Here is a 22535-nt window from a genome sequence, read left to right as displayed (position 1 = left end):
TTTTTGGGGTGGTGGTGGATGCTGATGGCTGTGGTTGACTAGCCAGCCAAAATATTGGTCTGAAGAAGAGAAATGCTATTGATTAGCAAGGTCTGGGCACTTCAAATGGTCAGTCAACTGGAGTGGGATCAATAGCTTGGAGTGTTGGTACTTCAGGTGGGAATCTCAAGTTGAATATGAAACTTATACTTAACAGGCTATTTTAGCTCTGCAGCCAATATTTGGGACAATATTCACTATTTGACTTGGATATAGTCCTATAGAACTACAACACTGAAATAGTGACTGTTTCTGGACTATTAAAATTTCACTTCAGGAGAGGTCTAGTTTCAATCACAAACCAGAGAAAATCTGCAGATGATGGAAATGCAAGCAACACACACAAAATGCTGGAGGAGACCAAGTAGCATCTAATGAAAGGAGTACAGTCAACTGATGAAGTGTCTCAGCACAAATCAACTGTACTCTTTTCCATAGATGTTGTCTGACCTGCTGAGTTCCTCCAGCATTTTGTGTGTATTGTCTAGTTTCAGCCACCTAGCACTGACATCAGTGAACCATATATTATAGGTTAACATAATTCCTTCAACAGGAATCTAAATATTCTTCTGTTGAGTGAGACTTATAGAAAGAAAAAAATAAAGATTTGCTAAAGAATTGTTTTCCTAGCTTCAGACATTTTAATTTTGCACACAATCTGACAATAACTTCAATATCAAAATACAAATAAAACTTGCAATTTGAAGATCAACAGCAATAACTATGTCTAGAAATGTATGTTCTGAGATTGAATGGTATTGAAATCTGAAATTCTTAGAACTACAGATCTGAAACACCCACCTTGGTTGTTGCCAAATAAGTCATTCAGTCATAACATCTGTCTTCCACTTACTACAAATAGGAAAGTACACAATTAAAAGCTACATAAAGCGTGTTGGGAGCTTTATTACTTAAAATTCAGAAGTTGTTGCCTGTCACATGGTCAAAACCTTGTGACAAATAAGTGTTTCTGTGTTTTATTCTTGGCAACAAAATATTAATAATTAAAATCAACCAACTTATTTTGAAAGCTAGCCAAGAAAATACTCTAAATGTTCACACTCAAGAGAATGGGGAAAACAATTGAGAGGTAAAAAGGTAGAAAATTAATTTTTAAACAGTATCAAATTTCCACGGCAAGTTCAGGTTTCATCTACAACAAGTTACCTAGTCTCAGCAGGGTTAAGATGAAAAGTTGTTAAACTTGAATTCAGTCCAGAGGCTGAGGGCAGGATCCTGGTCATCATTTATTTAGCTGCCAGATGAACACTATGTGGGTGTGGGATTGAAGTGCTTCACGAAAGAACTGTTTGTCAGTAAATTGTTCAACCCACATATCAAATGGTTCTTTATGAGACTAAAATTAAACAAACAACCTTGATATTTTTAGAATAATCTAACACTTAACACAATCAGCAAATTGAAGGGGATAGACAAACAAGGCAGCTGGTTTTTAGAGCATCTCAAAAGCAATAAATACAATGAATCACTAATTAATCTCTTGGGAATGGATGAATATATGCTGGAAGTCTGGGGAATTTCCAAACTGTTTATTGAGCAAAGCATGGGGATGTTTTAATCTTCCCATCTGTACTACAGAATTTATTCTGAGTTCAAAAGAACACATCTTAACCTATCAGAACAGAGTGAGTCGTAGTTTAAAGTTCAATTTTCGTTAGAATATCTCACAGAAAATAACATTAAGAAACCCGATTTCTAATTGCCATCTGTTATACTGGCCAGTATAAAATTATGCTTCACCATTAAACTGTGAAGTAGATTTATTTCCTTAAGTTTATAGAAAATACATGGTGCAACAGGTGTGTTGCCACATTTCAATATACACCACAAAAATACTGGTTTGGATTTTTAGGGCTACACAGCAGTGAAAAGTACCATACTATTGTATTTTTCTCTATTATGAAAGCACTGTCAAATTCTTTCACTTCCTTTTTCTTTGAACTCTTTCCTTTGTGTCTTCTTCTTAGGCATTGACTTCTCTAGTTAATTGTTTTAGGTTTCATTTTCTCCTTGGTGATTTGCCCCTTAAGGGAACAATATTAAATGGTTTGCTACCCCACAGGCTTCAATCTATCATTTGTAGCAGCACATTTCAAATGAGTCAATCCTCTTTCCTCTAGCTAAAAACTACAAATGCAAATCGTTGTTTTCATTTTAAATAATGAAGACTTCAAGTAATGGTTTTCTTTGGTAATTTTTCAATGTTTAGCTGAACTTAAATGAGAGTACAAATATCCATATTTTCAAATTCAAAACTATTTTCCACATGGTTAGTGGAAAAACATATTATCTTTTTTTTTCTTTTCTAGAACTGATACCAACATTCCCAAGTGCAATGAAAGGTGAGAAAGGTCCAGCAGGAGAACCTGGTGCGAGAGGACCAATAGGACCACCTGGGCCACCGGGATTACCAGGCCGGGGTCTTCAAGGACCTACAGGAGCACCAGGTCTTCCTGGCCAACCAGGCCTTCCAAGTTTAGGGAAGCCTGGAATGCCAGGAGTAGCAGGTAAACCAGGAAGAATGGGATTGCCAGGCCAGAAGGGTGATATGGGACCAAAGGGAGAGCAAGGACCTATGGGACCACCAGGGCCACAAGGAGCACGAGGTCCTCCAGGTCTTCCTGGATTAGGAAGGCCAGGTAGACCAGGATTACCAGGAAAACCAGGACTAAAGGGAGAACCCGCACAGAGAGGATTTCCAGGTATTCCAGGTCCAACAGGACCTAAAGGACAACAAGGAATTGGTGCACCTGGTTTGCCAGGATTGAAGGGCCCACCAGGATTACCTGGGCAACCAGGCCCTGCAGGACTTCCGGGTATCTCAAAGCCAGGTTTAAATGGTCTCCCTGGAGCTCCAGGAGCACCCGGTAAAACAGGACCCCAAGGTGAGCCAGGACCTCAAGGTTTTCCAGGACAACAGGGTGTTCAGGGACCACCTGGAAAGCCAGGTGTGGGAAAACCAGGTCTAGATGGAATTCCTGGTCAACATGGATTTCCAGGGAGTAAAGGTGATAAAGGGCTCCCAGGTATGCCAGGGCCGCCAGGTATGCCAGGAATAGCAAAACCAGGGTTTCCTGGACCTAAAGGTGAACGTGGTCACAGTGGACCACCAGGAATGCAGGGACAAAAAGGCGAACCTGGAGCGGTTGGTTCTCCCGGAATTCCTGGTCCACAAGGTGAACAGGGATTACCTGGGCTCCCGGGACAAACTGGGCCATCGGGTGGCTTGGGTTTCCCAGGACTGAAGGGAGATCACGGGCCAACTGGCCCCCAAGGTCCTGAAGGCCCAAAGGGGGAACCTGGTCTGCAGGGAATGCCAGGTGCACCAGGATATCCTGGTGCAGAAGGACAACCAGGGATAAGAGGTTTGCCTGGACCAATCGGGCCAAAAGGAGAGCAAGGGCACATAGGTCCAACCGGTTTACCTGGACCACAAGGAGCACCAGGATTAAAAGGAGAGCCTGGGTTTCATGGAGAGAAGGGTATCCAAGGCCCTGTCGGAATACCAGGGATTGCTGGTCCCGGTGGTCCAATAGGCCCTCCAGGTCTTCCAGGACCAAAAGGTGACAGAGGATTACCAGGACCTCCTGGGTTACCTGGTATGGGAAAACCTGGAGTTCCCGGACACATAGGACCAACTGGAAAGCCTGGCCCAGAAGGCCTTCATGGGATGACTGGGCCACCCGGCCCTCCCGGCCCTCCTGGCCCCCCCGGCCCACCAGCTGTTCAACCAGAAATACAACAGTTTCATCTTCCAGCAATGGGTCCAGGAATTGACGGTGTAAAGACGCCACAGGGATACATTGGTCAACCAAGTAAAAAAGGAATGCCGATGGGAATTAAACCAGAAATGCCTGCGTTTACGGCTAAACTTACAGTACCTTTTCCACCGGTAGGATCTCCTGTCAAGTTTGATAAAATCCTGTACAACGGCAGGCAAAGTTACAATCCACAAACTGGAGTTTTTACGTGTGAAATACCGGGAATTTATTACTTTTCATATCACATTCATTGTAAAGGTGCTAATGTATGGGTAGCATTATATAAAAATAATGAGCCACAGATGTACACTTACGACGAATACAAGAAAGGGATTCTCGATCAGGCTTCAGGGAGCTCAGTTCTTGAACTAACACACGGAGACAGAGTCTGGATGCAACTCCCGTCTCAACAAGCAGCAGGACTTTATTCAGGCCCTTACGTGCATTCCTCATTCTCGGGATTTCTACTGTATCCAATGTAAAAAAATGTACACATGTAAAGCTTTTAAAATACAATCTTTGTTACCTTATGGAAGCTACATTTTTACCACAAAAAAGCAATGCCTGAAGTTTGCTGAATTGCTAACTGTCTTTCTTTCTTTACTGGAAGGCTACTGTTAGGTATATCCAAAGAAAGAGTAGACCATGTCTGTTTTACATGTTACAATTGCACATTAAGCATTTGGAGACAATAGTACTCCAAGAACCAGTGGTCATCTCAAAAAAAAGTTTTCTTGTTCTGAAAGGTTCATCAGAGTCCCAAGTGTTAGATTCCAAGAACCTCCACATTGGTCCAATTGGACTATATTTCAAGAGAGCGTTGTCTTGCATAATTGAAGCTAATTTTCCCAAATCAATACGAAAATTATAACAGCAGACAGTATGCAAGTATTAAACTCTGAATGCAAAATAATTCAATTGGTCAATGTTGAAATTGTGATAACTTTTCAAATTAATATAAGGGGTGCGCTTTGCAATTGTTTATATTTTATACCTAAGCCAGGTGTACTTGAAAGTGTTACTGGGTGCAACATGGAAAGTGTTTAATTTCCCAGAAACAATCATGCCTCTTTATAAGAGAAAATTTGCGAAAATAATTGCTTAAGGAAACATGCTTAAACAATGGAGCCATCCTTGTCTGTGGACGAGGGACAGGAGTTCAAAGATCATTTCTAATCAATGAAATATGATCAATTGTGTATAATGTATTGTGATATCTACTTCATCTTGGGGAGAATGGGGAATTAATAGGTGTTTATCAGTTAACAAGAACTTACCATAAAGATTCAACAGCTCAGTTTAAAACAATTAAAATAATCAGGATGACTTGGATGCTGATGAAAAGCAAATGAATGAACAGTAGTTGATGTAAAACATCAAGTTGTTGACTGTTTTTTTTCCTGGACTGTGAAAATAAAGGATTATGCATAGTTTCCTATAGCTTTAAACTTTCTGCTCTCTCACCCATTATTTTTCTAAATGGAGAATAATGCTGGTAATATATTTTGTAAATGTACAGTTGGGCAACTTCATACTTCTTTATCTTAGCAGTCCAGAACCTGAAAGTGCAGAAAAAGTCACTTTGGCACATTGTGTTAACTCATTGCTATACAATGTCAAATTAATCAAAAAGCTCTTCTTGTAGTCTCCATAGACTCGGTATCTTTAAGTGTTTATCCACTTTAGCCTCACTTCAGGGCCAGCTTTCTTGTCGCTAAGGGAACATAATAGTATTACACCTTCAAAGTTGCCAAAAAGACACCAGCATAGTATGAGAATGTTTCATGTAATGGGCTTGATTCGACCAACTATATACAAAACAAAGTCCAGCATTGGATGCATAAAACAAGCTATACCTCCTTTTTTTATTTCCAGCTACCTTTAAATGAGTGAAAGAAAAACATCATACAGTCCTATGATCAAAAGTCAAAACGTTTTATTCATCTTTTCCTGAACCTATCATGATAGTTGGGATTGAATAATCATAGCTTTGTTGTCATTCTGCCACTAATGCTATTTTCTGCTCACCAATCACATTATTTGGTTCTTTATTGTCCAAATTTAAGTATGAGAAGAAGAGCTGCCTTAATATCTAAATAATGTGAAAAATATTCGTTCACTTTAAATCCAAGCTCTACAACTCATAAATATTTGTCATTTCATGTTGCTTAGAGTCACATTCAATTAATTTTCCATAAAAGCCAAGGAGTAGTTAAACATTAATAAAATTCACATAAACCACTTGTAAACTCTGGCAACTTGTCTTTTTTTTATTTGCATTCTCTTGACATCACTTAGCAATCAACAGTCATTAGCTGCATCACAATCTATTTATTCTGTTTTCACTGCTCATTTTATTTTAGCAAGCTTTTCATTCCAACAACATTGTATAATTGATGATGCTTCTATCTTTAGAAGGCTTGGTGTTTTGCATCATGATTTGCAGTTATAAGATTTTTTTTGCTCTCATCAGATCACGATTTTACAATATTAACACTAACTAAGTAGTCAGTGATATTTTTAACAGATAGGTTATCATACGAACATACAATGTCATGACCTACATTATCTTGTACCACATCTTCATCTTCCAAACATAAGCCCCTCAGAGAAAGGGCAGACTTAAAAGGTAAGGGGAATTAGTCACTTCTCTCCATAACCAGAATTCAAAAGCAATTCCTCTACATACCTTTCCATGCTGAGGGGAGCTATCAGAAAAAAAAATGCAAAAATACAGTAGCTTAAAAGGTCAATGTGAGCTGTGAATTGAACACATCTAAAAAAAAAGACAACATATTGGTGAATTATCAGTCAGAACTAAGGTTTCATTTTTGAAAAATTGCATTAACACTCTGAATGTAATGGAACATACTTCTTTAAGCCCATAACTAACACTTGTTCTGTATTATTAAAAAGATTTTGTACCAAATTAGGAATTACTGTATGAAATAAAAAATATTTTCAGCTTCAATTCAAGGATCTTTCTTATTATTCCAAATGTAACTTGAAAGGGCATTCTTTCTGCAATCAAACCTTCAATTTGGCATTTATATTTTTTTAAAATTTCACTTATAATTGTCTAGTCACTTTCTCAACTTCTACAAGATCAATAGGCTGGGATCTGCCACTGACCAAGGTCACCTACCATGTACTTCATTTCTACTGGCATGGTCCCAGCCTCACTCTGGCAGGCTGGCTGTCTGGACAAGGGTTTGGTTCAGCAGAACAAGTGATGTCTCACTTTGTTTGAGGAATCACAGAGTAGTTCTCATTTGCACAAAGGCCACATCCCTTTGTGACTTTCAAAACCAATTCATTAGCATTCAAGAACACCCACTTTAAGAACTTAAAGGCAACTAAGTGCATTTTAAGCCAATGGTATTAAATAAAACCAATTTTTTCCCAGTACATTCACACTGCCCAGTTCAATTTGTGGGAAACATAGAAATCATTGCCTCTAAGTTAAGCACACATTGGTACTGGACTGAGGGACTTTCGCAAAGTAACTACGTCAATTTGACAGAAGTACTGCTACTCAGGGTAACCCCCATAATTTTTCAACAATTATTTCATCAGCTCAATGCAATCAAATTCTTTGTTTATTGCCTTTAAAAATATTTTAAGTAGATGAAATTCACCAAACTTTCTCAGGTGAAAGAGCAAAATGAACCACATATGATCAAACACTTGGTCATATTAGTGGGCTTGGGAAGCATGCTGAGGAGACAGGGAGATGGAAAGTTATAGAGGCATAAAATTCCAGTTTTAAACAGACAAAATGGTGGTAGAGAATATACCTGAGCAGTGCAGTTATTACACATAATTTCCCATATAGGACTTGGTTAGATTTCTGGCTTAAATGTCTAAAGTCTCCCTTATCCATTACCAGTTTAAAGGTTTCACAATGATGATTCTATTGTTTTCATTGTTAGCTCTAATACCCAGTCATTGAAACATTTTGTCACTAACCTTACTTTCACAGGAACACAGTTTGGTTTTATTAAAGTTCAAAGTAAATTATCAAAGTACATATGTCACAATATACAATCCTGAGATTCATTTGCTTGCAGACAATCAACAATGAATACAAGAAACACAATAAGATCAATGAAAGACCACATCCATCAGGATGGACAATCAGGATGTGGGAAAACTGTGTAAATACAAAAAAAACAATAAATATTAAGAACATAAGAAGAGTTTCAAAAAGAGTTTGAAAATCCTGTTTCAACCACAACAATTTTTGTCAACCTCAAAGCTGTGAAGTGCATGCTCCAGTCATCTGTGCCAACATTTTTGTAGTCCAGTAATGCGAGGTTTGTGTTCTCAGTACAGGTGAAGGAAGCTCAAGACAATGAGATGCTATGGTCCATCAATATTAGTTTCACAGTGGTTTTGTCAAGATGAAAGGCAAACCGGTTTTTCAAAAATTTCCAGTCAAATCAAAGATTCTATTGGATGATCTCAAGTCATTCAAAAGTAGTTGTTCAGCTCTAACATCATGATAGACCATCTGCAAATTCAACAGTGCAATTAATAGAATGTTAAATCAGGTTAGGACATTTCAACATACTAAATTCAAGATACAAGATTTAAGATTGCTCAATGTAATTTCTAGTGCCCAAGCTTAAAAAACAAAATCATTGTTACTCTGGATCCTTTGCAGCACAAAAAAAACCACACACAATAAAAATAAATAAATAAGACAACTTGTATACAGCGCACAGATTGATTGTACACCCATAAAGTGATGCTAGGCATAGGAGTGACTGTAGACGAGGTGACCGACAGTAAATAATAAAGAAGTTAGTTTATTGGGTGGAGGTGTTGATTAGCCTTACTGCTTGGGGGGAAGTAACTGTCTTCAAGTCTGGTGGTCCTGGTGTGGATGCTGCATAGCCTTTCCCCTGATGAGACTGGAACAAACAGTCCATAAGCAGGTTAGGTGGGATCCTTCATGATATTACCCGCTCTTTTTCTGGCACTTTTCTATATACATGTCCTTGATGGCAGGTAGGCTGGTGCTGTGATACCTTGGGCTGTTTTGACTACTCAAATATGTTTCTCCAGTAACAACTCCATTTTTAAATTAGAAATATCGTACAACTGCTTTTTGGATCTGAAATCACCAGGAGTCTAACTTCTCTTGAAAATGCTTTAAAATGGGGGATAAAAGTAAAAAGGAAAAATGCTAATTCTTAATGACCAAGATCGAACACCTGGAAGGCTTGTACGACCAGAGAATTGCAGTCTCTCACTTGGGCACAGCATCCCACTTTAAAAATCCTTCACAATTTATAAAGGACTACTACAACTCCCCATCTTTACTGTAACAGAATTTTTGTACAGAATGAAATGATTAATAATAAAAAGCACAAAATGCTGGCGGAACTCAGCAGGCCAGACAGCATCTATGGGAGGAGGTAATAATAACGCCTGAAACGTCGTCACTACCTCCCCCCATAGATGCTGTCTGGCCTGCTGAGTTCCGCCAGCATTTTGTGTTTTTTATTTATTTCCAGCATCTGCAGATTCACTCGTGTTGCCTTTGATTAATAATAAGTCAGCTTATGTTTCAATTCAAATGTTCCATTGCATTCCAGCACGTTGTCTAAAAAGTGCATGTTCTTCAATGACATGATATCCAACTCACCAACTCATTATCCTCACTCATTCAATTACTTAAAGAGGCTATGTTCATTTTGCTGGAAGTTTTCCTTTAAAATGTCTTTGATATTACAAGCAGTATTCTGTCATCCTATCCAGTCTGTCCACACACTGAAATCTAAGAATGTTATCAACATACGTGGATCTCTTATTAAATGCTATATAAAATAGTGGTTTTTCAAAATCCCTTCCAACTTAAAATTAATCCATTTGCTGTAAAACCATACAAGTTCACCCTTTTCCTGACAGATCAGTAGTGAATGCATTACCAGTTTTTGGATGTCAGAAGTCACATACTGTAATTACAAGACTAAGAGTCCACGCCAACCTCATTTTTCATCCCATGTTATAAACCAGCTGAGGGGAAATAAAATAAGGAATCTTGATATGTAAGTTTGTCTCAGTTCCTTGACCTTGTGGTGCTGTAGGTTCTTGTGCAACTCCGCACAGACTGCACTCATGATCAGGATTAAATGCTAATCCCTGAATTGTTAACTGACCACATTAACAGCTGTTCTACCATGTGCCTAATAAATCAGCACAAGGGATTTAACATTCATTCTGTGTATTCTACCTCTCAAGTCACATTGCTAATCACAAATTTGGGTTTGCCTTTAAAATAGTAATTCCTCTCAGTCACCAGAGAAAGTGGAGAGAAGGAATATTGCGACAGTTCAGTGAAATTTGTGGCCTCACATCCATCTCAAGGTTGTGGGTGCAAGGTCCGTTAGTATCCCCGATGGCAAATTCTGACAGGGAGGTGTTGTTGACAGTGGCGCTTCTATTTCAGGGGTCCAAATCGATGTTTCAGGAATCCCATGAGATTGGTTCCCTCTTCAGCCACCAAAAGCAATTAACTGACCTGTACCTCACTGATGTTTTCAGAAGTTAGCGGTTGTAAAACTGCCTTGACTGCTTTTGTGACCCACGTTTCATAGCATTTCAATATATGCAAAAATGATAAAGAAATGAACAGAAAGGAATAGAGGGCTATGGACCTCGTGCAGGCAGATGGGATTAGTTTTGACTGGCAGCATGGGCCTAACACATTATTTCCGTGCCATTCTATGAAACTCCATTCAGTACTTGACTTTTGTCAAAGAAAATAAGTAAACATTAGAGAATTATTTTGCATATTTGTGTTATTTAGAAGCTGAAATTTTCTGTATAACTGCTATACAGAATTCGACAAACATGCTACATGGATACAGCGATCCCCATGTACTAGTTCTGACTGCAGAAATTTACCCCTGACCAGCTTTGCTGACCTGTGGGACCTCTGGAGCTGTTGCAAAAGCAGAAAGTATCCTGTTTCCCCAAAATAAAGTCATCTATGTAAATCTTATTTCTTAACAAGTTTCCAAAACCTCTTTATTTGGAGACCTACCTTATTCATAGATGACATAATTTCTTTCCCATAATAATGTAAAGTACTATTAGGATTCTTAGCATCATATTTGAAGCCAGCTATATGAACCACATCACACATGGTAAAAGCCATCGATATTGCAATGATTCCAGTAGTTGGGTATTGAGGTGGCTGTCAGAAACAAGAAATAAAAATATATTTGCAAGGGCTTAAGGAAATAAATATCTTAGCAGGACTGATGAAAAGCATGAAGCTGAATATAAATATGTTTCTTCAAGTCATTCTACAACATATGCTTGAGTAAGATAATGAAAGTAGCCTCCAGAAGCAGAGCAAAGAGCATAACCATCACAATACAGTGTTTTTAACAAGGGATGAAGATCTGAGGAGAAACGACTTAGTGAAAATTCTATACTTCAAATATGAATGAATGAATGAATGAAAAGGATTTTGATCCAATTCCCTGTGTGGATCATCATCACCAGAACAAAGCAGCTCTCTACATTCAGTGCAGCACACACACAATGCTGGAGGGACTCAGCAGGCCAGGCAACATCTACAGAAAAGAGTACAGTCGATGTTTCAGGCCGAAACCCTTCGGCAGGACTGGTCTTGGCCTGGAATGTCAACTGTACTCTTTTCCATGGATGCTGCCTGGCCTGCTGAGTTCCTCCAGCATTGTGTGTGTGTGTCTTGCTTGGATTTCCAGCATCTGCAGATCCTCTCTTGTTTGTGATTGGACTCTACACTCAGTGGCCACTTTGTTAGGTAGTCCCTGTACTTAATAAAGTGGTCACTGGGTGCATGCCCATGGTCTGCTGCTGCTGTAACCCATTCACTTCAAGGTACAGCATGTTGTGCATTCAGAGATGCCCTTTTACACACCACTGTTGTAACAATTGGTTATTGGTGTTACTGTCACCTTCCTGTTAGTTTGAAAGAGTCTGGCCATTCTCCTCTGACCGATCTCATTAATAAGGCAATTTCACCCATAGAATTGCCAATCATTGTATGTTTTTCACATCATTCTCTGTAAACATTAGATTGCTGTGCATGAAAATCCCAGGAGATCAGCAGTTTCTGAGATACTCAAACCACCCCTTTTGGCACTAATGATTATACCTCGGTCAAAATCACAAAGATAACATTTCTTCCTCACACTGATGTTTGGTCTGAACAACAAATGAACCCTTTGATCATGTCTGCATGCTTCTCTGAATGGAGTTGCTGCCACATGATTGGCTGATTAGGTATCTGCATTAACAAGTAGGTGACTAACCAAATGGCCACTGCATGCATGCAGTGGTCTGAATATTGACCGAGCTTACCAACAATGCAATTATGATTTCCTTTAGATGCTTTGGCTTCTCTAAAAAGCAATGGAGTAAGGTGAAAACTCAAAATAAATCATTAAAAAAAACACAAAAATGGCATCGCATGAATTGCTTAAACTAACAATTGTGAAATGATGAATATATCAGAGATATTCAATACTTCTATTCAGTGTGTTGTGTTGAGTGGCAGTCGTTTCCACTTAAATAGCCAAGAGACTACACACACAAGGGATCCTTCAGATGCTGCACATCTTGACCAACACACATAAAATGCTGGAGGAACTCGGCAAGTCAGTCAGCGTCTATAGAGGAGAGTAAACAATTGATGCTTCTGGTCAAAATCCTTCATCAGGACTGGAAAGGAAGGGAAAGCCAGAGTAAGAGCTTGGCGGAGGGTGAGGAGTACAGGCTGGGAGGCGATACGTGGAAGAGGTAGCGTGTTGAAGAAGATGGAAGAGTGGTAAGAGAACAAGCTAGTGAAACCTGGTGAGGATGAAGCAGCTAGGAGGTGATATGTGGAGTAGGTAACGTGCCGAAGAAGATCGGATACGAGGAGAAGACAGTGAAGCTTGGAAGAAATGGAACAAGGACAGGACTCAAGGTAGGTGATGGGCAGAGGAGGAGGAAAAAAGGAGTGAAGGCGTAACCAGAATTTTCTGGTAAGAGCTTTCTACAGTACACTGAAGCACACATGAAATCTGAGGTGTTTCATATCTGAAATTGTCCAGACTTAAGTACATATGAGGCGAGTAAGGGGGCTTCCAACATGTTCACATGAAAGAGAACGCAAGCAAAAGCAATAGAGGAAATATTTGTCCCCTCATTACAAATCAGTTGAGGGTCTGAAAAAGCCTGTAATGTCGAAACTACTAAATGTTCAAAACTAGCACCTCACCGCTAATATCTTTTCCCTTCTTCACACAAGGAAATTGTAATATTTTGAAGCCATTTTAGCTTCTAACATTTCAGAGTGTATCAAAATGTCCAATTTTAATAACTTACGATGAATAATCTGAGCTCACTCTTCCCTGACACTTCATACAGAAATCTGAACAGATACCAGCCTACCTTTAGCCATGGAACCGTTTTTGGAAGATTCAATAATTTAAAAGCTGCTCTCTGGACGATAGAAGGGTTTAGTATCCTAATTTGATTATTCTTATAAATAAGATTCAACGGTGGTTTTTTCCAGAAGCCACGCAAGGACTGTAATCAGATAAAAAAGCAAATCACCAAATAGTTTGCAAGCTTGCAAAATGATAATTATCTTATATTAGCTTTCTACTTAAAAAGGAATTCAACTTAATCGACAAGGCCAACCTTTCTGCATGCAGCGAATCTCCCAAATTCAGTGCAAGGGTCAGAACTGTTGATATTTGTCAAAGAAAATAAGTGAACAACTGATCTCAAAAGTTTCAGAAGGTCAGTGCTGCACACAGTCAGCAAACTTTCTTATTTTCTACAAAGTTGTTGAGTTGTAGTTCAGTAGAGAAAATAAAACATGCATTTGTAAGCATTCCATGAGTAGTTAACAAAGGTCAATAATGGCCAAATGGCCAGAGGATCATGGGTGAGGGCGACACAATTGTCCAGCAGAATTTTCCATCAGTTTATCATATAGGCTGTGACTCAGCCTGAGAGCAGCTAGTAGCCCATACAAGTGACAATGGTTAATGTAAATGCAACTAGTATGCCACATATGCAACCAGTGTGGTTTGGTCAGAGATTAATTCAAGAAGATCATGAGACATAGGAGCAGGATTAGGCCATTCAGCCCATCGAGTCTGCTCCGCCATTTCAATCATGGTTGATCCTGGATCCCACTCAAACCAATACACCTGTCTTCTCACCATATCCTTTGTTGCCCTAACCAGTCAGGAATCTGTCAACTTCTGCTTTGAATATACCCATGGACTTGGCCTTCACCACTGTCTGTGGCAGAGCATTCCATATATTCACCACTCTCTGGCTAAAAAAAATGCCCCCTTACTTCTGTTCTAAAGGGTCACCCCCCCCCCCAATTTTGAGGCTGTGCTCTCTAGTTCTAGATACCCTCACCAGATGAAACATCCTCTTCACATTCACCTTATCCCTTATCCAGTACTTGCAACATTCGGTAAGTTTCACTGACATTCCCACACATTCTTCAAAATTCCAGTGAGTACAGGCCTAAAGCTACCAAACGCTCCTCATACATTAACCCCTTCATTCCCAGAATAATCTTTGTGAACCTCCCCTGACTCTCCCCAATGGCAATACAACCTTTCTGAGATATGGGGCCCTAAACTGCTGATAATACTGCAAGTTCAGCCTGACTAGTGTATTATAAAGCTTCGGCATTATCTCCTGGTTTTTATATTCTATTCCCCCGAAATAAATGGCAGAATTGCATTTGCCTTCTTTCCACAGTCTGTGAATTAACCTTCTGGCAGTCTTGCACAAGGATTCCCAAGTCCCTTTGTGCCTCTGATGTTTGAATTTTCTTGCTATTTACATAATTGTCAGCACTACTGTTCCTGTTGCCAAAATGCATCATCATTCATTTCCCAACACTGTATTCCATCTGCCACTTTTTTGCCCATTCCTCCAATTTGTCCAAATTCTGTTGCAATCACACTGCTTCCTTAGTAGTACCTACAAGTCCATGTATCCTCGTAGCATCTGCAAACTTTGCTGGAAAGGGAGAGTGGGATGGGGGGATGGGGGGGGGTGAGAAAGGAGAGGGTCTTGCAGAAAGCAGGGAGAAGAGTTTAAAAAACACGGGCTCAGCACATTAGTGGCGGACCAATCAATTAGCGACCCATTAGCAAGAGCAAATAAAAGTTAAGCAGGGTCAAAGCAGAGCAGCCATTGTGTGGACCAGTGCAGGAGTGGGAACTTGAGGCTTTGACAGGAGGCACAGGTAAGGCTTCTGTAGTGGTTGAATAAAAAGTCGCTAAATTAAAGAAGGGATGATGCAAGGTCAGGCAATGTGCTGTAGCTGGTGGGCCCCCATTGTGGTTCCTGGGAGCCACGTCTGCAGCAAATGTTGGCTGCTCGAGGAACTCAGGCTCAAAGTTGAGCTTCAAACACTGCAGTACATCAGGGAACCAAGAGGATGTGACCGAGAGTGAGGCAGGTAATGGGATCCAAGAGACAGTGCTGATGGAGCCCCCATCCTTGAGCTTGTCAACAGGTCTGAGATTCTTGCTCCCTGTGTGGATGAGAGTGGGGGCTTTACGAAGGATTAGCAACCTAATTGTGGCACTGTAGTTCAGGGAGCCATTCAAGAGGGGGAGAGAAGAGAGATAAAGTGATAATTGGGGATAGTACAGTCAGGGGACTAGACAGAGTTCTCTGTTCGAGGATAGACCATCTCGAATGCTGTGTTGCCTGCTTGGTGCTGGGTGTGGGACATCTTATCTGACCTGCAGATGAATTTGCAGTGGGAGGGGAAAGATCCAGTTGTTGTGGTCCATGTGGGTACCAATGACATAGGTAGGACGAGGAAAGAGTTTCTGCTGAGGGAATTGGAGCAGCTAGGAACTCAATTAAAAGGCAGAACCGAAAAGGTAGTAATCTCTGGAATACTATATAAGCCACATGCAAATTGGCATAGGGTCAAGATGATCAGAGAGTTAAATGTGTGGCTCAAGGACTGGAGTGGGAGGAGTGGGTCTGAATTCATGAGAAATTAGCACTAGTACTGAGGAAGGAGGGAGCGGTACCAATGGGGCAGGCTCCACCTGAACCATGATGGGACCTGGATCCTAGTGAATCACATAACCAGGGCTGTGGATGGGGGTCTTAAACTAAGTAGTGGGGGGGGGGGGGGGGAGTGTTCAACAGATTGGAGAAGCATGGATAAAGTAAAATAGAGAAGTGTGGATAAAGATAAAGTAAAAGCAAAAAATAAAAAGAGAAAAGTAAGAGTGGAGTAAAGAAAAGTCAAATGCAAAAGAGAGAAAGATTACAACATTTTAAAAGCACAATGATTGTAAGGGCACTTTAGTTGAATGCCCGTAGTATTAAAAACAAGGTCAGTGCAAAGGGGTATGATTCAGAAGGCCATTACTGAATGTGGTTGCAGAGTGCGGAGGATTTGGAATTAAATGTCCAAGGATATCAGGTAATATGGAAGGATAGCCAGGAAGGTGAGGGAGGTGGGGTAGTGCTCTTAACTAAAGATGAGATCAGCTATGACTCGGTGATGCCCACGACTTCATACCGAGCAATCTCTAATCGGGACACAAGTTCACTCAGCTTATTCTGAATGCTATGCACATTTAAATACAGCAACTTCAGTTCTGCATTCTTTGCCCTTTTGAATTTTGCCTCTGTGGTACAATTTAACTCTTCGCTCTGTCTACAGTTGTACACAATCATTGGCTTATCCTTCCTTACATTCACATTACACCCATCATCTACTTGTAAACCAGCTGGCTCATCCTCAGTTCTATCATACAGGTTCTCAACCTCTTGCCATATTAGTTCTAACTACTCCTAATAGCTCTAACAAAGCTACCTGCAAGGATATTGGTCCCCCTTGGATTCGAATGCAACCTATCCCTTTTGTGCAGGTCACACCTGCCCCAGAAGAAGTCCTAATGATCCAGAAATCTGAATCCCTGCCCCTTGCTCCAATTCTCTAGCCACGCATTTATCTACCACCTCATTCTATTCCTAACCTGTTGCGTGGCACAGGCAGCAATCCCAAGATTACCACCCTTGAGGTCCTGCTTTGTAGCTTCCTTCCTAACTCTCTGTATTCTGTTTTCAGGACCTCCTCCCTTTTTCTACCCATGTCGTCGGTACCAATATGTACCATGACCTCTGACTGCTCACCCTCCCTTTTCAGGATATTGTGGATGTGTTAATAAATATCGTGGACCCTGGCACCTGGGAGGCAAACTACCATCTGTGTTTCTTTTTCACATCCACAGAATTGTCTGTCTGTCCCCCTCACTATAGAGTCGTCTATTACTGCTGCCATCCTCTTCAGTTTCCTGCCCTTCTGAGCCACAGGGCCAGACTCAGTGCCAGAGGAATGGCCACTGTTGCTTCCCCCAGGTAGTCCCCCACCAACCAAACAGTTCTCAAAATGAAGTACTTATTGTTAAGGGGGACAGTCACAGGGGAGCTCTGACATTCTCCATTCCCTCTCCTGTCAGCCACCCATTTATCTGTTTCCTGTAGCCATGAGGTGACTACCTCCCTGTAGTTCATGCCCATCACCGCTTCACTTTCTCTCACAAGCGGAAGGTCATCAAGCTGCAGCTCCAGTTCCCTAACACAGTCTCTGCGGAGCTGCATCTCGATGCACCTGGTGCAGATGGGACCATCTGTGAGTCACCCGGACATCCCACAGCTGACACCCAGAATAGAAGGGGAACATGAAGCTGTGGTGGAGGCTCACATAGAAATGTAATGATCGATATTATCACAATCGTTGGACAGGTTGTGGGAGAGATGAAGGTGGGCGGCAAGAATGAGAGGGAGATGGTTTAGAGAGCAAGCAGAATGTGATCCGCACCACCAACAGGAGCATATGGACGAAGAAGGGAAGAACTGTATCCTTCTGGTATTAGAGAACATGGCTGCAATCTGAACTTCCCCAAATCCTGGAGAGATGAGAAAACTGCACAAACGTTGCCAGCATCCAGGAAGTGAGTGAGAAAGAAAAGAGGAGAATAAGACTACTCAGCTAATAATTACAGACAGGGAAATACTTGCATCTATCATTAAGGATGTCATACTCAAACACTTAGACCGGGGGTCGGCAACCCGCGGCTCCGGAGCCACATGTGGCTCTTTTACGTCTGTGCTGCGGCTCCCTGTTGCTTTGGGAAATAATTGGTCAGTATTTAATTAAAATGTATTTTATGTTAGTTTGTTAGTTTTTGAAATGTAATTCTAAATTTGAAGATTATGGTGATCTTGTACAATCTAAATAAGACGTTGTGGCGACCCATTTCCTGACACATCCGAACCGGCTCACAATTAGCCAGCGTTCAGGCTAAGGGAGATAGCCTACGGGGGTTTGTGAGTACGTGTCTTTTGCAGCATCCGCGCCCATGGGGGGCGGGTTGAGGGAGGCTTAAAAGCAAGGCTGTTTGTTCGAATAAAGCTATCTTTGACTGCAGTTTACTGACTGCGTGTAGCACACTGCTACAACGTGTTTTTATCACTGGCTGTCCAGAGGGGAGGTGCTGAAACGCTTTGTCGCGTGTCTGGAAGAAGTGAAAACTTTCCGGGGCAGCAAAGGGCTCACCTTTCCTGAGCTGGAACAGCCAGAGTGGCTGGAAAAGCTACACTTCATGGTAGACATGACAGCGCACCTGAACACGCTGAACACAGCTCTTCAGGGGAAAGGACGCACAGCCCTGCACATGTTGGAGGATGTTTTGGCATTCGAGCGCAAGTTGACAGTGCTTGCCAGAGATTTACAGAAAGGCACATTGTCTCACTTCCCCAATTTGAGAGAGTTCAAACAAGGTCACAACATGATAAATTCGGAGTATTTATATTCTGCAATCATCGCTATGCAAACATCGTTTGGGAAACGCTTCTGTGAGTTCAGAGAGGAAAAAAACACATTATCCTTCCCGGTCACTCCCCTAAGCATCGATCCATCCCTACTGAATACGACTGCATTGTCAGGTGTGAGTCAACCTGACCAAGTATGATAAATATTTTAATTGCCTATTATTTTACGTATATTCATATGTTTTCATTGTTCAGTGAAATAGTCCTTTTATTTTTCAGGTTGACAGCTGGCTGACGTTATTTTTGGTTTGCTGCTGGCGGCAAATTTAAGTTTGGCGTTTTTCATAAATACAAGAAGGACTCAAATAGACGTTGAGTATTTTACTTAAAAGTAACCTTCAACCCAACGTCTTTTTTTCAGAGTTCAAAATGTTTTTGTTGCATGCAGAAATGTAATTTCGTTTTCTCTGCAGGAGTTCATCAATTTCATTAATGCAACACATTATAGTTTGTTTATACATAGCATAAAGGCAAAACAAAACGTTGTATGCAGTGTTATTTCATTTTAAATGTCAAACGGGTTTTGCGGCTCCCAGTGTTTTCTTTTCTGTGGGAAACGGGTCCAAGTGGCTCTTTCAGTGGTAAAGGTTGCTGACCCCTGACTTAGACAATCAAAAGAGTCAATGGTTTTATATTAGAGAAATCATATTTGACAAACTTACTAGTTCTTTGAGGATGTAACAAATGAAGTGGATTAAAAGGGAACCAGCAAGTACACTGTACTGTATTGGGATTTCCAGAAGGCACTTGACAAGATGCCAATGTCACTGCACAAGATAACAGGGCTGGGGTGGTTAATCCAGAGTAAATACAGTAGTTGGTGTAAATGAATTAGCAAATAACTAGTAAGATGCCACAGATCAGTGCTGGAATCTCAAGACATTTAGCATCGACATTAATGACAGGCTAGCCGGCCAGTGGTGTAATGTAAAAACAAAAGGTGATCTAAATGAAACATTGCAAGATTTTGAAGTGGACTGACAGGGTGGGCAAAGATTTTTTCCCCCACTATGTGTGTTGTTACGTACTCGTGACATGACAGTGGTACCCTTGTCACGTGACTGGGGTTGAAGCTGTACTGGACTTGAGGTGATGGTCTTGTGATGGTGGAGTGATGTCATTTTCCCACCAGCAGAGATCATGTGACAGGTTTTTTTTACAGGTTATAAAAGGAAGACCCCACCCTGTGAGGAGGGGCAGTTCGTGGCTGGATTTGCCAAGTTGACTTCATGCGACTGCGTGATTTAATGTGATTACGCAGTTTAGTTGAAAGATGAAGGTTTATCTAATGCCTAAAGTTTAAAAGGTCATTGCCAGCAGGTTCTTTACAATACTGCTAGTTTGAGAATCAGTGGAGAGTGAAGATCGGAGTTCGGGAGTTAAAGATCGAGGAGAATCGATTTACGACGGTGAACCGGGTTCGACCTGATTTAATCCTTTTTTGAAAGGAATTCGTTGGCTATTCTCGTTGTTAATCTCTGTGGGATAGCAGAAGATTGAGGACAGTGTAATAAAGGAAAGGTCAGTGCCTTTAAGCCGTTTTGTTTCGTAAATTCTTCATGGGAAAAGTTCGAATCGGGGATCGAAGCAAAGCGACGTGAAAGAGAGTTAAAATCATCTTATAAAGTCTCCCCTTTTAAATGGACCGTGAGCATTTCTGAACTTTTGGCAATACCACTTTAAAGAACTATTTGAGCTGCATCGCTTTAAGAACTGTTTAAGCTGCCGCACAGCAGCTGATTTCCGGTTACGTTAGTGTTTGTTTACTTTTGGGGGGAGGGGTTTGTTTTCAGTGTTTAATAAACGTGTTGTTTGTTATAAAATCCCTTGCCGAACTCATATATTTATTGTTGCCTGAATACGTAACAGTGTCTAGAACAATGTAACATTGTTTTAATGGGTGACGCCTTACTTACTTAGAAAAAAGTTAGAAGGAATTTCATGCCTCCAAGATCCTTTTGAGTTCTCTATTCTAGAGAACTGTGGAGGTAGACTCATTGACGAGGAGGAAAAAAAAATTCAGTTCACATAACAACATGGCCAGCATTTTTTAAGGCATCATACTATACAAGAATTCTGTTTTCTGCACATTGCGGCATCTAGGTTCCTACACCAAGTTCAAGTCAATAAAAAAGACTTCAGCGATGGCTATCATTTGCATCCAAGATGAATATTGCTATATTAAAAGGACAATTTCAATAAACTCACCACTTTCTTCTTTAGGAGCACTTCTTTCAACCATCTCAAATCTACAGACTTAAAGGGAATGAAGACAATTGTTGTGTTGACATCATGCTGGCTACGGTCATTAAAGAAAGATTCTGGGTAACAGAACCTAAATGTTGTTTTATTCCCAACATCATTTTCATATCCAATCACCGGGCCCTTGTTTAATCTTAGAGGGAAGGGAGCAATAAACCAAGTTAATGACAGTAGTAATTTTTCAAAATTCTCAACCCCCGCCTCCCATTCTGAAATCCTCTTGCTCCTACAATTAGTGTTTTCATGACCTATAAAGAAAATCAAGTTTTCATTGATAAGAATCATCAATCACACAGCTGATGCATAGCTTTTCAAATAAAAATGGTCAGGTGAACAAGAACATATCTTCAGAAATGTGCTTTTTTCCCTAAAGATTAGTTCTAATCTCATTTGTTACAAAAGGTAAATAGCATACTCTCTTGTCTATTAAAGTGCTAATTTTCACATCACTATTTTGTACAGTTACATGACAAGCATCAGTGATCAATTCTCCACATTCAAAAAATATCAACAAATCCAGAAATCTCCATGTTTTCATTTAAAAATTCACCAATTAGAATTGCTCAACACACACTTCAAGCCATTTAACTATCCATTTTTGCTCATTAAGCTTCCCCAAATTCTCCTTATCCCCATGCTTTTGGTCTCCCTTTTAAGATGCTATCTCTCTCTTAGGGCACTCAGATATTCTTAGATACAACCACAAGAAGCAGTCACTTTGCAAATGTCCTTTAAGATGTTCTGTTAGTTCGGGGGTCGGCAACCTGCGGCTCCGGAGCCACATGTGGCTCTTTTACGTCTGTGCTGCGGCTCCCTGTTGCTTTGGGAAATAATTGGTCAGTATTTAATTAAAATGTATTTTATGTTAGTTTGTTAGTTTTTGAAATGTAATTCTAAATTTGAAGATTATGGTGATCTTGTACAATCTAAATAAGACGTTGTGGCGACCCATTTCCTGACACATCCGAACCGGCTCACAATTAGCCAGCGTTCAGGCTAAGGGAGATAGCCTACGGGGGTTTGTGAGTACGTGTCTTTTGCAGCATCCGCGCCCATGGGGGGCGGGTTGAGGGAGGCTTAAAAGCAAGGCTGTTTGTTCGAATAAAGCTATCTTTGACTGCAGTTTACTGACTGCGTGTAGCACACTGCTACAACGTGTTTTTATCACTGGCTGTCCAGAGGGGAGGTGCTGAAACGCTTTGTCGCGTGTCTGGAAGAAGTGAAAACTTTCCGGGGCAGCAAAGGGCTCACCTTTCCTGAGCTGGAACAGCCAGAGTGGCTGGAAAAGCTACACTTCATGGTAGACATGACAGCGCACCTGAACACGCTGAACACAGCTCTTCAGGGGAAAGGACGCACAGCCCTGCACATGTTGGAGGATGTTTTGGCATTCGAGCGCAAGTTGACAGTGCTTGCCAGAGATTTACAGAAAGGCACATTGTCTCACTTCCCCAATTTGAGAGAGTTCAAACAAGGTCACAACATGATAAATTCGGAGTATTTATATTCTGCAATCATCGCTATGCAAACATCGTTTGGGAAACGCTTCTGTGAGTT

General features: G+C 40.8%; 2 protein-coding genes and 1 long non-coding RNA gene across 37 annotated transcripts in view; 1 reads left to right on the top strand and 2 right to left on the bottom strand.

Moving 5' to 3' along the window:
* The window catches only part of LOC132393413 (uncharacterized), a 31845-nt gene extending 29506 nt beyond the window's left edge, over nt 1-2339 (bottom strand). Inside the window, exon 1 of the long non-coding RNA XR_009511865.1 lies at nt 841-2339. This is a non-coding gene — a long non-coding RNA (uncharacterized LOC132393413). The remainder of the gene's footprint in view (nt 1-840) is intronic.
* col8a1a (collagen, type VIII, alpha 1a) overlaps nt 1-6104 on the top strand; it is a 131993-nt gene extending 125889 nt beyond the window's left edge. For all 5 annotated transcript variants that reach the window (XM_059968577.1, XM_059968575.1, XM_059968576.1 and 2 more), the window contains one exon: nt 2370-6104. In XM_059968577.1, coding sequence (XP_059824560.1) covers nt 2370-4303 — 1934 coding nt within the window. In that variant the 3' untranslated portion in view covers nt 4304-6104. The remainder of the gene's footprint in view (nt 1-2369) is intronic.
* Nucleotides 6105-6241: 137 nt separating this feature from the next.
* Nucleotides 6242-22535, bottom strand: part of LOC132393410 (type 2 lactosamine alpha-2,3-sialyltransferase-like) — a 134264-nt gene continuing 117970 nt past the window's right edge. For all 31 annotated transcript variants that reach the window (XM_059968589.1, XM_059968583.1, XM_059968582.1 and 28 more), the window contains 4 exons: nt 20925-21111; nt 13260-13397; nt 10876-11028; nt 6242-8334 (listed from right to left, as the gene is read on the bottom strand). In XM_059968589.1, the coding sequence (XP_059824572.1) occupies nt 8245-8334; nt 10876-11028; nt 13260-13397; nt 20925-21111 (568 nt within the window). In that variant the 3' untranslated portion in view covers nt 6242-8244. The remainder of the gene's footprint in view (nt 8335-10875; nt 11029-13259; nt 13398-20924; nt 21112-22535) is intronic.

The sequence above is a fragment of the Hypanus sabinus genome, chromosome 4 (assembly GCF_030144855.1).
Source record: "Hypanus sabinus isolate sHypSab1 chromosome 4, sHypSab1.hap1, whole genome shotgun sequence".
In the NCBI taxonomy this organism is placed as follows: Eukaryota; Metazoa; Chordata; class Chondrichthyes; order Myliobatiformes; family Dasyatidae; genus Hypanus; species Hypanus sabinus.
The sequence above is the reverse complement of the archived record's forward strand: the minus strand, read 5'-3'. Positions and strand labels throughout refer to the sequence as shown.